At 46.0% G+C, this 16376-nt stretch overlaps 1 protein-coding gene across 3 annotated transcripts in view; it reads left to right on the top strand.

Annotated features, from left to right (window-relative positions):
• Positions 1-1424: 1424 nt before the first annotated feature.
• LOC118251244 (ethanolaminephosphotransferase 1-like) overlaps positions 1425-16376 on the top strand; it is a 61408-nt gene continuing 46456 nt past the window's right edge. The window contains exons 1-2 of one of the 3 annotated variants that reach the window (XM_035553184.2): positions 1438-1499; positions 2933-3011. In XM_035553184.2, the coding sequence (XP_035409077.2) occupies positions 1459-1499; positions 2933-3011 (120 nt within the window). In that variant the 5' untranslated portion in view covers positions 1438-1458. Of the gene's footprint in view, positions 1500-2932; positions 3030-16376 lie in introns of all 3 variants that reach the window. The other 2 variants (XM_050708935.1, XM_050708936.1) reach the window with 2 other exon arrangements.

Genomic DNA, 16376 nt, shown 5'->3' with positions numbered 1-16376 from the left:
ACAGTTGTTCCGTTACATTTCTGCTTTCATGTTTGAAGTTTATTTGTGTTTAAGTTAGGAAATGAAAGTGATAACTAGAAAATGGTTGGGTCAGTTTTAGTAACTTACTTGCATAAATAAAACTCTATTGACTACGGCACTAGTCATGAGTCTCTTCTTAGATACCCATGCAAATTAACTCAATAACGTAATATGACTTAAAAACACAATAGTAACAATGAGAGGTGAAGGGAATCCCAAATCAAAATCCGGTGTATGAGTGCACATTAATTTCAGGAGTTGGTTCCTGAAAGTTATCAGATCCAAATACTTTAGCTTTCCTAACTGGAGTCAAGCATTAACTCAGTAATCTGAAGCTCAGTACTTAAGTTTTGGTTGTTTCCAAGAGCTGAAGTTTAGACGCTGCTATTGGAAGCAGAATGTGGATGTAAGAATGTCTCAAGTGATTAATGTGTAATTAATAATAGAGAACAATTGTATACAATTTGCACTTAGCTGTTTTAACTTGTATATAATTCCTATCAAACCTGCAGAGCTTGTAAAATAACACTGGCTCTCACAATGCATTAGGTGTCTGGAAGCGCTCGCAGGCCCTGAGTAATGGTTGTTAATTGATTTTGTTTCTGGATAGATTCCCTTCGGCTAATGGGATCTCAGCCGTGACGTGCATGACTTCAACTCTCCATCGAATTGCATGCAGCAAAGGTAACGCAAGGTGTCAAGCCATATGCTTGCAGGCATTCGTAACTGAAAGGCAACTCCACATTTTTCCACAGCCTCTTGCCCACAGCAGTGCCTCCCTTCTCTGGAAACCAGAAGGAGCAGCACAGGAGGATAGGGTGGATCTCTGGTGCAGGTGCTTAAACAGAGTTTAATATGGTTGGACTGGATGGTCTTGGAGGTCTTTTCCAACCTTAATGATTGTATGAGAGAGATGCAGTATGCGAGTTGTTGCTTGCAACAATGCCAACAAAGTCTTCGCTCCTCAGGATCACCGGTTTCCGAAGCACGTTAGTTTAAATGACACCGTCCTGCACGCTGACTTCACGGGCACGCCTTGGCGCGTCCTACAACCACCGCACCTGCAATACAGAGCCCAGAAGAAATTCGCTAACCGGAAAACCAGTTTCAGGGCCCACCAGAAGACCAGTTTCAGGTCCCACCACTGCAGTGCCCCCTGAACCACAGCCCGGGGGAAACGAAGGGCTGTGCGAGACAGCGGCGGGGAGGCCGGGGGGGGGGGGGGACGGCTGGGCTGAGGGGGGGCTCGCGGGCCCGGGGCCACCCCCGTAGGGCCGGTCAGGGCCGGGCACTGCAACCGAGGCCCGCCGGCGGGGGGCAGGCCCCGGGAGCCGCCCCCGGTGCCCGGCCCTCCGCCCTCCGCCCTCCGCCCGCCCCTGGCGGCCCGGCCCGGCCCTGCCTTCCCCGCCCGCTGCGGCGCGATGTGGCGGCGGCGGTATGTCAGCGCCCGGCAGCTGGACGGCTTCCGCCACTACAAGGTAACGGAGAGAGCCGGGGGGACGGAGGGAGCCGGGCTGCACCCCCCGCCCCGGCTGCCCCCCGCATCCCGGGGGATGGAGGGGCAGGAGCCGGGAGGGGATGGCCGGGCGGCGGGGCCAGGTGGCAGCGGAGGCAGAGGAGTCTCGGGGAGCCTTCACGAGCCCCTTTTTGCAAAGAAAGGGGGCGAGGAGTGGCTGTAAATCCGCGTTTCTGCACGGCACCGGGTGCGGGTGGTGCTCGCCCGGTGCCGTGCACGGGCTCGGTGCGGGAGCGTGCTTCGGCTTTGGGACGTAAATCAGAAAGGCAGATGAAAGCTGACTTTAAACGGGTTGGAATAAACCTCGTGTTTGCAAATAACAGGCCTGCAGGATTCAAACGTCTCATTAACTGTTTAGATTTACCTGTTAGATTTACCTTACTGGATTTACCTAGGAACTACGTAGATTTACTGACATTTGCCACCACGTTACAGGTGTGTGCGGTGCTACCCGGGTTTTGTTCCCAGGACACAGCCCGTGCCTTGCAGGGGGTGTCAGCGGAGCTGCAGGTGCCCGGGATGTGCAGTGCCACCCCGCTGACATACCTTCACCCCGTGCCCTGGCACAACCACGGGGGACATGGGCCATCCCCCAGCCAACCTCGTATTTTAGGCTCAGTTTCCTGAAGCAGCCCCACCTTGCGCCCCCCGTGCTTCTTGCTTCCAGCACGCGCCCTGCCAGCCTTGCCTCCAGCTCCTCGGGGCTCCCACCTTGCCCTGCTCGCTGCGGAGGGAATTATCTGGGAGCAGCCGTGCTTGCGAGAGCCTCCGCAAGGTCACTTAGCAGCAACTGGTTGTGCCAGCAGCTTGTTAAAACGTACTAACCTGTCTGGGCGTCTGCCGTGCCAGGGGGATAAAACACGCTGCAGGCTGCATCTGGCTGCTGGCTCCGAGTTACGCAGGCCCCTGCTTGAACGGTGGAGCCACGCTCTTGACTGAAGTTACCAGAGGAAAAATAACAGGCTATTTTTAGCCTAAACAGACATAATAGTTTCGGGATTAACTCTCCTGAAACATTTTGAGTTTGTAATACAAATACAAGGAATTCGTGTTACATTCTTCCTTATCGCTTGAGTAAAAGTAGCTGCAAACACATGCAGATGGGAAGAAGCATAATACCATTTTCTTTTAAACTTGTAATCATTGTATACTACTTCAGAATTACAGGGCGAATCATGACCTGTACGCAGAATCACATATTGCAACATTTTAGTTGAGCGTATTCAAATTACTTTGGTTTCTCAGAAGCTCTGGAAAATATGTTGATAGTTTTCTTAAATCATAGGAATCAGCCAACACACTTGGGAAGTATCAGTTAAACTGTGCTCTGAAACACTAGGGTAAGTATGGGTTTTAGGAAAGTGAGGTCAGACAGTGACTTCTTTATTATCTCAGGTGGCTCGGGACCGGGACATCCAGAAATCCACAAACCCAAATGATACAGGCTACACCCAGAGGAACACAGCTGCGTGAGGTCAGCGCCGCTGAGCTGGTAGGGTACTGCACCACCTTCCTGGTGCTCCAGGTTGCAGGAGGAGGTGGCAAAGCAGGCGACGGCAGCTCTGCCCCTGAGCTGCCCTGCCTGTTCCTGGAGTGCAGCTCACAATGGGTTAAAGCCCCTGGAAAATGCAAGGGGAATGCAGCCAGGAGAGGCAAGGAGAGCTAATCACTGTCACCATCTCCTCTCCACCTCCTCTCCTCTCCTCTCCCTCCCATGCCCAGGGCTGCTGCCACAACCAGAGCTTTGTTCTCACCCCTCCCAGGCCTGAGACAAGCTCTTATTGCCCTCTGGCTGCCGTCTCCCCCGTTCTCCCCTTCATCCAGGGCTTCATCCTGCTTCTCCACCTTCCCAGCCCTGCTGAGGAGAACGCTCTGCCTTTGATGCTGAGTCAACAGGACTGGCACTAAACTCAGCTTACTGTGCCCAGCACACACCAGTTTCCTCTTTTTGCACCCACCTAGGTATCTCTGTAGCACGTTTCCTGGTGGACCCAGACCTACAGTACAGTGGAGGGTTGCATAGGTTGGCCCTGTGAAGAACTAGGTAATCCCTGGAAGGATTTATTAGCACATGCTCAATATTGAGCTAAAACACTCTTGCTTCAGACCTGAAGCATGGCTAGGAAACTAGATGGAGGCATCCGTCTCTCTGTTGTGCACTATATTGCAGCATTATATTTGCACTAACATCAGTGGCTCAATATGATCTGCACTTTGCGCAATTTCTCCACCAACAACTGGGAGCCGATCACAACACAGCTCGAACGACTAACGTGTAATCAGTTCCATTTCACAAAGGTAGACCTTGCATGAATAAATTACTTGGTGATTTTCAAAATCTTCACACAGCTGAACTCGTTTCTTTGCCATGAATGCCTCAATTGTACGCCTTAGCCACTTTCTGTCTCCTGCTCGCAGTCGGAGGAGGGTCTTGGCAACAAAACCAGTACAGTTCTTTGCAAAGGGAATGGCAGACCTCATGAATGCAAAGACTTCAGCACCCTTTAGCATCGTCAGGTGCGAGCATATTTTAGCGAGCATTTTAGTTTAGATCAGCAGTATGCATTTAAGCAAGTTTTTCCTCATTGACAAGCTTTGGTTCACATCACAGAGCCATCCTGGAGCACACAAAATCAATTCTCTTTGAATGACCCTAAAGCAGATGTATTAGGAACAAACTGGTACGGTTATCAGTGTTCAGCCCATGGAATTGTGCTGGAACCATTTTGGTGTAAAACCTTCCGAAATCCTTATGACATGAACATAGATCCTCAGTGCCAGCTATTTTACTTGCTATTTCGCTTTATATATATATATACTCCTGTTGGTCTACTCCGTATGTGAGCGAGGACATAGCCGTTCAGAGATTGTTCTGGTTGAAAGTGTGCAGTGAACAGGTGGAGGTGTGACAATAAGATAGATGCAATCCTAGGTGTTGCTGCTGCAATAACTCTTCCTTGTAGTTGCCTCTGGGGGAGATGGGCACGTACTGATTTCAGGACAATTGCAAGCACAGGAGATTTGCAACTGTAGAGCAGAATAAGCCAATACCCGGACTTTGTGCCGCTGCCTAGCATCTGGTGTGACATGGCTGAAATGCTGCAACCAGCTGCAGCTATAGGACTTGGATCGTGTGATTTCTGCTGTTAGATTTGTTACCAACATTTTGCAGTTCTAGAGAAGCACCCATGGAATTTATGAAAATTGCATTTTCTGTCTGTTTGGATTTCTGTTGGAAAGATGCAGTTTTGAGATAGCCACGTAATGGGTACAAATAAAAGCAGAATTTGGTTCTTTATTTTTGTCCTCCTCACTAGAATTGAATATCATAGAATCATAGAATATCCCGAGTTGGAAGGGACCCATAAGGATCACCAAGTCCAACTCCTGGCACCGCACAGGTCTGCCCAAAATTTCAGACCATGTGACTAAGTGCACAGTCCAATCGCTTCTTAAATTCAGACAGGCTTGGTGCAGTGACTGCTTCACTGGGGAGCCTGTTCCAGTGTGCGACCACCCTCTCGGTGAAGAACCTCTTCCTGATGTCCAGCCTAAACCTCACCTGCCTCACCCTGACAGCGTTCCCGCGGGTCCTATCACTGGTGATAACAGGGAATAGATCACCTGCCTCTCCACTCCCCCTCGCGAGGAAGTTGTAGGCTGCGATGAGGTCTCCCCTCAGCCTCCTCTTCTCCAGGCTGAACAGGCCCAGTGACCTCAGCCGCTCCTCATATGTCAATGTTAATACGTATTGTTAATATATAATATTATATTAGTATAATAATGTTAATGATAATATGCTAATAATGCTAATTTGCTAATAATGCTAATAATGCTAATATGTTAATGTGGAGCTCTTGTTGCCATTGCCTGTTCCTTTCACTGTGATTTTAGGGTTTCCCCTGCAAATCTGCCTTGAATCGGCTTTTCTACAGTACATTTGGGCTGAGGTTTTCCAAGACAAAAAACTTGCACTCCTCATCATATTTCATGATAAATGAGATCCAAGAAAAAGGTACATGAGCTTGACTCAAAGAATAGGCTCAAAGAATAGGCTTTGCAAAGCATCATACAAAAATCAGATATGATATTACAAATTCAATGGCTCTGTGTCCAGGTGGAGGCTGGTGACGAGTGGTGTCCCTCAGGGATCTGTCTTGGGACCGGTGCTGTTTAATATCTTCATCAGCGACATAGACAGTGGGATTGAGTGCACCCTCAGCAAGTCTGCAGGTGACACCAAGCTGAGTGGTGCAATCAATACAGCAGAATGAATGGATGCCATCCAAAGGGATCTGGACACACTAGAAAAGCGGGCCCATGTGAACCTAATGAGGTTCAACAAGTCCAAGTGCAAGGTGCTGCACCTGGGCCGGGGCAATCCCAGACATGAGCACAGACTGGGAGAAGAGCTCACTGAGAGCAGCGCTGCAGAGAAGGACTTGGGGGTTCTGGTGTAGACGAAAGGCTCAAGATGAGCCAGCAGTGCGTGCTTGCAGCCCCAAAGGCCAACTGCGTCCTGGGCTGCATCACCAGAGGGGTGGCCAGCAGGGTGAGAGGTGATTGTGCCCCTCTGCTCTGCCCTTGTGAGGCCCCTCTTGGTGTGCTGCATCCAGGTCTGGGGCCCCCAGCACAAGAAGGTTGTGGGGCTGTTAGAGCAGGTCCAGAGGAGGGCCACAGAGGTGATAGAGGGCTGGAGCACCTCTCCTCTGAAGAAAGACCGAGAGAGCTGGGGGTGTTCATCCTGCAGAAGACAAGGCTCTGGGGAAACCTCATTGCAGCTTTTCAGTAGTTAAAGGGGGCTTATAAAAAAGATGGAGAACAACTTTTTACTCTGTCAGATAATGATAGGACAAAGGCGAATGGTTTTAAACTAGAAAAGGATATGTTCAGATTAGAGGTTAGGAGGGAATCCTTCACTCAGAAGGTGGTGAGGCACTGGCACAGGCTGCCCAGAGAAGCTGTGGATGCCCCATCCCTGGAGGTGCTCAAGGCCAGGCTGGATGGGGCTTTGGGCAACCTGGTCTGGTGGGAGGTGTCATGGCAGGGGGTTGGAACTTGGGGATCTTTAAGGTCCCTTCCAACCCAAGCTGTTCTATGATTCTGTGATTCTATGATCCTATGATTCTATGATCATATGATTCTATGAAATTAAGGTCAAAAATGCCACATTCTCACCTGGCATGTCTACAGTATTCCTGCCATTTAAGATGTTTTTTAAGGTCTGAGCTCCCTGTGCAGAGAAGGGGACACCAAATGAGGTGTATGTGATTTCATTTCAGTGAGACTTCCGATACTGTCCCACATTCTCGTAAGTAAACTAGGTAGAGGTAACTAAGATGAAATCAGCATAAAATGGAAACATATTCCTCTAAAGAGTAATTTTAAGTTCCGTGTCAAAGTAGGAGGATATATCAAATAGAGTCCTACCTACAGAGCTGTCTCTTTGTCCCAGCTCCATTACTGTTCAATACTTTCATTAACTGCCAGAACAGAGAATACTCTTGTAAAATTTTCATGTGACACCAAGGAACTTTGAAGAATAGGCTTATGATTTAAAATGTTCTTGAGAGAGGGATATATAATGGCCAGAAATCAATATGGTAAAATCCAGTAAGTTACAATGCTTAAGGGAAAGAAAATCAGCATTTCAAACATAAAACAATAGACAGCAGACTGCAAAACTGATACCTGGGGATCAGTGTGTCAGCAGTGTTGTAGCTGTTCTAAACAAGAGAAAAATGTTCTTAAGTGTGAAGTGTCATAGATATGTCAAAGGGGTTACATATACAGCTGTTCTTGAGGTACCACCCAGATATCAGCTGGAATAGTGTGCCCTGCTTGCTTTGGCACACAGTTTACAGTCCACAAAATGGCTTTAAAAATATTAAGAGACCTAGAAAACACAAACCATGAGAAATTGTCTTAATACAGTAGGAATAGGAGAATAACAGCTAGTTAATCTTCATGCATGTCCTTTTAAAGAAAGATAATATGCAAGCTTTGGCTGCACAGAGAGAAATTTAAGTTAGATGCTGTGTCAGCCTTGCATTGATAAGGGCTGCTAAGCACTGGAATAGCAGGTACTGGGAGGGGTTGTGTAATCATTTCATCGGTCTTAAGAAATGGTTTGATTTCTCTTAGGAGGATGTAAAACCTAGTGCTTAGTGTTAAAAACCAGTTGCTTACCACTTTTTTAGCAAAGTTTTGGCTGACGCGTTTTATTTTAATTTTTCGACATGGTTATTTATCACAAGCAATTGGAAGGCTCATTACCTCATGGTAACTCGATCTACTTCCTGAACGTCTCATAAATGTGATCCTGCATTAGATGAAAGCCCTGGACTAGGAGACCTCCCAAGTTACATCCCAGCCCTCGTTTTGGTGAGTTAGAGGAACAGTATCAGGTCTGGTGATAATGTTTCAAGGTTTGATGGTTCCTCTTATGCCCACATATAACAAAAGAGCAAAGTGTGTTTAGTATAGTACAGTGGATCACCTTGTGTAAATCCAGGACTAGACTGCTGTGAAAAAAAGTACAAGACTCGATTTCTGTCAAGTCTTTATGCATTTCTGAGTCTACCTGTATACTTAAGAGATTTAGAAACGTAATAGATTCTGCTCACGTTGCCTGAATAGGAGTTTTGTTTTCAACTCCAGTAGCATAAGAATTTTACATGATTATAAAAATCTAGAGCAGGAGACTTTCACTTGTACATTTATCTGGAACTTCTTAGGAGACACTTAACACTCTTCATGGTTGGGCATGAATGGCTTCATGTACAATGAGTACAGTGTTTATTACACAGTGTTTTTGCAGATGGTATTTTTAGTTTCTTTTCCCCAAATTTTAATTATGAATATTATTTTAAAACAGCTCTCACCAGATTTATCAGCTGTAGTTAGTTTTTTAAACCACCTCAGTTTAATAAGGAATTTCACTGTCTGAGGCACTGAAAAAGATTCTCTCAGAATAACGTTTTCCACTTCCCATAAAATCGGTGAGTCAGTCGTTGTCTCACAAAGAAAATCTTGCAGTCATCTTCATACTAACTAACTTGATGAATGACCTCAGCAGGCTGGAGCACTGGGCTGCCAAGAACCTTGTGCAGTTCAAGAAGGAGAGGTGCGAAGTCCTGCCCCTGGGGAGGAAGAACCCCAGGCACCAGCACAGGCTGAGGGCACCCAGCTGGAAAGTCGCTCTGCAGAAAAGGACCTTAATGTCCTGGTGGACACCAAACTGAACATGAGCCAGCATTGTGCCCTTGCTGCTAAGAAAACTAACTATATTCTTGGCTGCATCAGGCAAAGCAGTGACAGCAGTTCAAGGGAGGTGATCTTTACCCTCTACTCAGCACTGGTGAGGCCACACCTGGAGTGCTGGGCCCAGTTCTGGGCCCCTCAGTACAAGAGGGATGTGGACATACCAGAAAGGGTCCAAGGTAGGGGTACAAAGATGAAGAAGTTCCTGGAGCACCTCTCCTGTGAGGAGAGGCTGAGAGAGCTGGGACTGCTTAGCCTGGAGAAGAGGAGGCTCAGGGGGATCTGTAAACGCTGGAAGGGAGGGTGCAAAGAGGACAGAGCCAGGCTCTGTTCAGTGGTGCCCAGTGCCAGGACAAGAGGCCATGGGCACAAACTGGAGCACAGGAGTCTGTCTGAACATCAGGAAGCACTTTTTTCCTGTGCAGGTGACGGAGCACTGGCACAGGTTGCCCAAAGAGGTTGTGGGGTCTTCTCCTTGGAGATCCTCAAAAGCTGCCTGGACATGGGCCTGGGCATCCTGCTCTTGGTGGCCCTGCTTGGGCAGAGGGTTGGACCAGACAGCCTCTAGAGGTCTCTTCCAACCTTAATCATTCCGTGACTCTGTGAGTTGGAAGACTGGGAGTATAATTAAATTTGGTGAATAACATGTAAAATAAAACAAATCATTCATTACTCTTATGTTTTCTCTTGCTATATGCATGTGTAGAAGAGTCATAGTCTAACTGAACTACGTAACTCTGAAAGACTGTCTTCATAGGCCCATGATTTCATATTCCTCATCCTGCTGTAATGGTAGCTGAGATCATAATGTGGTTACCAAGGGCTCTGTAAACATTATTTTCCTTATACATATCAAATGCTAATGCTAGTGAGTCAGCAACATAATGAAACCATATCATAAAGATGTTGCATTTGATATTACCTGCTGCTGGACTTTTTCCCAATGATGGTGTAATTGTACATATTTTTGAGTGCTACATTACACCCATGAATTTACAAAGGTTTTCTGTTCATGAGATCACTTCTGGGGCAAATACTCTGGATATAAATTGTTGTATGCCTTGCTGAGTCTCATAAAAGTGCAAATAACAACCACATAATTTCATTTTGTTGCTTATCAAGAGATGTTAGTGTTCTGAAATGCTTACTGTTTTTATGTGGTGTATGCGAGGCTATGCTTACATACACATTTATGTATTCGTATGTATTTTTGTTTATTCATCTGTGTTTTAACAGAAGACTAATTGATAACATGAATCTGTGAATTGGATGTGGACTATTTGTTTTGAAACTAGGGGAGCCATTCTTTTACAAGGGTTCTTTTGTAGAGGGAGGAATTGAGTTTTTGTATCTTTCTGTGAAGTATCGCCTCTCTTTTATGCGTCAGCATACTGGATCACACAACCACTTAGCACATGTGGTACATAGCCTCTGCTTATCACCCCTCATGAAAACTGCAACCCACTGTTATCTGCCTGCCCTTTTGGGCCTAGAGCAGTTTCTTTGGGTTCCCCAGAGGTTTGGGTACAAACCCTGGCAGAGCTCTAGCTGGGTGGGAATTCTGGCTACTGTTTGTGCAACGCAAGTGTTTGTACACATACACAAAGAGATATAGCACAGACTCCTAATGTCATTTCCTTTTGCTGTCTGTCAAATACAAGTCTACACAAAAAATGCACAGAAATCAACTTCCTTGCCATGTTTGAATATTTGAATAGGGGTGGTTAAGGATCTTTTTGTGGAGTTCCTTGAGAGTGGGCAAGCTTGTTTTTTAGCAGGGTTTGTGCTTTTGCCAGTCTAGGCTAGCCTCTAGCTTTACAGCAGCAAATTTGCACCTGCCTTCTGTTATCCCTTGCTCAATATTTGTTCACATTTCTGGGTTCTCTTCTATAATTTTCTCTTCTTTGTTAAGTGTTTGGACATGTTCCATTACACAAACCCTTCACCTGAAGACAAGATAGGCAGCACCCTTAACTACTGTTGATTGAAAAATGGTTGCTGACTTTCAGCATTACCCCTCTCCACCTCTCCCTGGTTTGGGTAATGAATTGGAATTGAATGTATTTGGATAATGAATGTCAGTAATGGATTAGATCTATCTTATCTCACACATTGAGCAAGAACTTAACTCTTGGGGCCAGCATGTTATGACTTCTTGCCCCAATATGTGCCTTTCTGTCAGTAGTAGTGTGGCCCTGCTGTCTCTCACAGATCCCACATTTCAAGCATAGTCAGCAGACCAGGCTATCAGCCTCTTACTCCCGGCAAATGGGACTGTGGGAGGCAGGAAGCTGAACGTGAGCCTTCAGTGAGCCCTGGCAGAAAAGAAGGTCAACAGAATCCTGGGTCATATTAACAGTAGCATAGCCTGAGGGGAGTAATTATCCCCCTTTACTTGGCATTTGCTAGGCCTTATCCAGAATACTGCATTCAGTTTTGGTCCCCCAGTACAAGAAAGACATTGACAAACTGGAGCAAGTTCAGTGGAGGACCACCACGATGGTTGGGGCCGGAGCACTTCCCTCATGAGAAGAGGCTGTGAGACTGGTGCTTGGTTGGGCCTGAGATGGGTCAGCTCCAGGCACACCTAACACCAGCCCCCCCAGTGCTGAACTTCTGAGGTCCCTTCTGACCCGAATTACCCTGTGATCCTAACCCGCGATTCTGTGAAGGAATGATGAAGGGTGAAGGAGGCAACGGCACTGCTCTGCAGACAAGAGGATGGGCCGCTAGCAGGCATGACTCCCTGATTGCAGCCTGTCCCGACCTACAGCTCCACGTGCCCCATGGCATCACGGGTATGTGTTCATACAGATCTCCATTAAATGACAGGATGTGGCATGTGGCCTAATGCATGTGTCAGAATTCCTGAAAATGGGGAGGGAGGTCTGAACAATGACTATACATCTAGAAAGTATCCATAGCACAGCTGTTTATGTAATAACAGCTTCCTAACGTCTTAGTAATATCAACCAGAATTGTTGAGTTGTCCAAATCATCACACTGTGATTTGAGCATTTTACTAGGAATAATTTAAGGATAAGTATAAGGATAACTTAATCATATTTCTGAACTGTGAGTATGCATAGGCTAATGGAATAAAAGGGGAGAAGGTCAGGGCACAGAGGACCTCCCAGGAGCACAGCTTGGGCAGCCTCTCTTCTCTCACCATGCAGCTGCATCCAGCACGACCATCAGATAACAGAGCCCACAGCCTCAGGCCCTCCAAAGAGACAATCATTTGCGTCTGAGGATGTGATTGCATGCTCCCCACCCCCTGCTCTTCTCCAGGCTAAATTACAAACCCTTTTCTTCAGTTTCTACTTGTGTGTTATAGGCTTCAGCCCTAGATGTCTTAGAGGCTTATACTTCCTGGTCTTAGGTATCAGTGACCTAATCAAAGTATAGATCTATGGACGGGGGGGAAAGGCAGGGTAGTCCAAACTAAGCAACTGGACATACAAAATCTGAGTCATTTATTTATGAATAATTAACTAAGTGATGGTATAACATAAAGTAATTTCATTATTAGAAGTACCGGACTTGTGCTTTGGAGTATATCAGCACTTTTAAACTGCTGAACATTTGGAATTTATTTGGCATCCACGATGTTGTATAGCTGGCTTGTTGTTGTATAGTTTACTTCTTTCCCTTTGTGAAACTTTTATTAAAACCCAAGACTCTGTCCTGTAACGTATACAAGCCTGTAAAAATACATATAAAGTACAATTAAAAACCTTGTGTTTAATGCAATCTAGATATCTGGAAGGTGGATGGAAAATTATTACCAGATGTTTCAGTGTTCTCTTTAATTTTTTGTGTGGTTCCAGAAGTGCAAAATGCTGAAGAAGGAAAGTTTGTGTTGCATAATTATGAAATAACTTGCCCAGAAGGGAGAATTCTTACTGAGCTCTCTTAAATAACACCCGATTGATCCTTGAATTAGGAGGGTCATTTCTGTAGCTTAGGAAAACACAAAAACTCATCTAATGCAAAGGAGGATATACCTCACTTAATCCGTTACCATTCCTCTTGTTGTCTTGTATGTTAGTTACCAATCTGGGTATGGTGACATTTTATAAGCAGGGAGGAGATGTGATAAATAATGCTGTAGGAGGGTGTCCTGGTTTCAGGTAGGACAGAGTTAATTTTCCTCCTAGTAGCTGGCAGGGTGTTATGTTTTGGATTAGGATGAGAAGAGCGCTGATAACATGCTGATGTTTTAATTGTTGTAGAGCAGTGCTTACACCAAGCCAAGGACTTTTCAGCTTCTCGCTCTGTCCTGCTAGCGAGCAGGCTGGGGGTGCAGCAGGAGCTGGGAGGGGACAGACCCAGGACAGCTGACCCAAACTGGCCAAAGGGGTATTCCATCCCATCTGACGTCATGCTGAACAATATATAGGGGTGGCTAGCCGGGGTGGGGGGCCGGCTGCTCGGGGATAGGCTGGGCATCGGTCAACGGGTGGTGAGCAATTGCATTGTGCATCACTTATTTTGTACACATTATTACTATTATTATTATTATTATTATTATTGTTATTATTTTCCCTGTCTTAATAAACTGTCGTTATCTCAACTCACAGGCTTCACTTTCCCGTTTCTCTCCCCCATCCCGGAGAGGGAGGGGGGAGGGTGAGCGAACGGCTGTGTGGTGTTTGGCTGCCAGCCGGGCTAAACCACAACAGTCAATTTGGCGCCCAACGTGGGGCTCGAAGGGTTGAGATATCGACAGATTTGACCCGAGTGTGTTAAACTAAAATTGGTATAAGTATTCGACCTGCTTAATAGTTGCTAGTCACAATGTTGATTGCTTTCATCTCAAGTCTGCTGTACCTGTTTCCCAAATTGAGTTTTATAGCAAGTTACTTTCTGTATGTGCTCCCTGTCATGCTGTTTATCCTTTCCGGGCCCTGGTTCAAGATTGTTATGGTACTGTGTGGTGTAACGATGGCTTATGAAATGATGAGATATCTGGTCATGACTCTAACCTGGTATTTGTACTCAGCACTGTCGTCGACTCTATACTTCGGAAACCATATCTCAGAAACTATTAGCAATTATACCTATTGCCTTTTTTCATCAGGGAGTCAATCTCTGGAGGGGACGGGGGAAGATATTTTCTCCTACCTGTTCACTCTCCCTTCCTCCTTCACCACCCTCTTATCCCCCGAGCTAGTTACGGTAGCTCTCCAAGATGTTGAATATCCTTGGGATACTCAGACCAGCATGTTCTTGTTGTTATGTCTCCTGAATGTGCTTCAGGTTTTGTTTAAGGTTAAACAACTACTTAGGAATCTCATCCGGAGATCTGTCTTGAGGCGGGATATTTGCGAGTGGCAGGGAGTGTGGGAGGATATGGGCAGGTTTCTAGGGCAGTGGGCACCTCCAGTGTTTTGGACGTTCACCCCTGAACAACTGCAAAATCCTAAAAAACTGGTAGAATGCTTGAAAAAAAGGTGTCATGACTCTGGCAGTTCCGAAGTGACACAAATCACTGTGGCGTGCTGGGGTCTGGCCTGTGCCTATCGAGCTGCAATTGATGCTACTATCAACCTAGTGACAGCTCCCGCAGCCGTCCCGGTTCCAGCTCCCACAGCCGTTCCAGCTCCAGCTCCCGCAGCCATCCCGGTTTCGGCTCCTGCAGCCGTTCCAGCTCCCGCAGCCGTTCCAGCTCCAGCTCCCGCAGCCGTCCCGGCACCCACAGCCGTTCCAGCTCCCGCAGCGCTGATAACATGCTGATGTTTTAATTGTTGTAGAGCAATGCTTACACCAAGCCAAGGACTTTTCAGCTTCTCGCTCTGTCCTGCCTGAAACCAGGACAGAGGGTATCTATAGCTGTTGGGTCGCTGTGATGGCTGGGGACATACCTGGGGGTTGGGGATATCAGGAGCCACCCAGGGTGAGCAGGACAGGGCCTGGCAGCCAGGACCCATCCCACCACCCTGGCCAGGAGCAGGGCAGGCCTGGGGACACCAGGGCAGTCCCAGCCCTGGGCATCAGGCACCTTCCTGGAGATAGAGATGGGTTGAGGTTGGGCCAGGATGTTGGCGCATGGGTAAGGGTAAGTCCCAGATCAGTGGGTCCATGGCCAGGTATAGGGCTCCCACTGAGAGATGCACCCAGAAAACTTGCAAGGGTAAACACTGTCAAGACTATGTGTAATGCCTTCTTCTTTATCCCAAATATTTTAAACAAAACTAATAGAATTTTGGACTGATATAAATCGTATTGGAGGGATAGTTGGGTAGTTAGTAAGACATCGCTTATTTAAATCTTTTTAAAATTTTTATTTCAAAGATACACCATTGAACATCAGGTTTTCAAAGCATTTCCATCAGCAGACCCCCCAAAATTTTCCAAATGACCAGGCCAGATGACAACCAGCTTGCATTTATGCTTGACTGGGAAATGATCAGGAGATGTTCAGGTTCCACCGTTGAAATGTGCCACTGTACAAATGTTGTAGGAAACCACTCTGTGGAGTTACTGTTTTCAATAGATAACTTACTGAAAGACCATAATTTTGCCTAAGTTAATTTTGAAAAGTTAGTTTAGGAGGAGGATAAAATGATTTGGTCCATTCCTCTCTTTTTCATTCATTTTGAACGGATGTAAATGACTACAGGTTCAACATTCATTTAAATCTTTGATAACACTTTAAAAGTCTGATAACATTTTGAACCTGTTTTAGAGTGGGGGAACAAGATAATTTATGTTGAATAATGTACGTAGGGAGCTTATTGCATTTGAGCTTCTTTCATTTTGATGCCTCCCCAACAAGAAATATGAAGTACTTTATCCATGTACCATAGCCATAGGTTATCTCAATTCACCAAATACTCATCTTGAGGCAATGACATGCATGCGTAGAACTGCTCTGGTGCTTCTCAAGGCAAATACTGTTACCTTGTAGTAACTTCTTTGCATGTTCTCACCCTTCTTCATCATTCACTCTTTTGCCAGGCATTGCTAACATATATACGCGCACACACACACACACACACATATATATATATATATTTTTTTTTGGCATGGAAAACACAAATACAATGAACACTTGACTTAAGAGGTGACATGGAGGTTACCCATGCCTGCAGGACCACATGCAGCACATGTATGCAGCTGTGGCTCTTTGATACTTGTGCCTGAGCTTGCTGAGTTTGCTTGCAGGAAAATGGCAGGCTTCACAATATTTATGTCCTTCATGTACATCCCTGCATCGTTGTTAGATGGTTCTCATCTTTTCTGTGTGGGAACAGCTAGTGTGTTCTTCCATAGCAGGCATCTAATTTCGCATTAAATGTTGGAGGGATCACAGAACCTTCAATTCAATGTATTGCAACCAAAACCGTGATTGCGATCTGATATGTAGCTGTTTTAAACATTAGTTTTTCTGGGAAAGAAGCTTTCCAGCCTTTGCATTCTGGATAGACGTATTTATTTCCTTTTGCAAAAGTGAACTTGAGCATAAAGCTGAGCTAATTTGGGTGACTTTATTTGAATACATTGGTACTGTTATTGCTTATACTTAAATTGTGTATACAAACATGACACTTCTAACAATATTGTGGCTGTA

This window comes from Cygnus atratus, chromosome 2 (assembly GCF_013377495.2).
Source record: "Cygnus atratus isolate AKBS03 ecotype Queensland, Australia chromosome 2, CAtr_DNAZoo_HiC_assembly, whole genome shotgun sequence".
Classification (NCBI taxonomy): Eukaryota; Metazoa; Chordata; class Aves; order Anseriformes; family Anatidae; genus Cygnus; species Cygnus atratus.
This window is presented reverse-complemented; position numbering and strand designations above follow the sequence as displayed.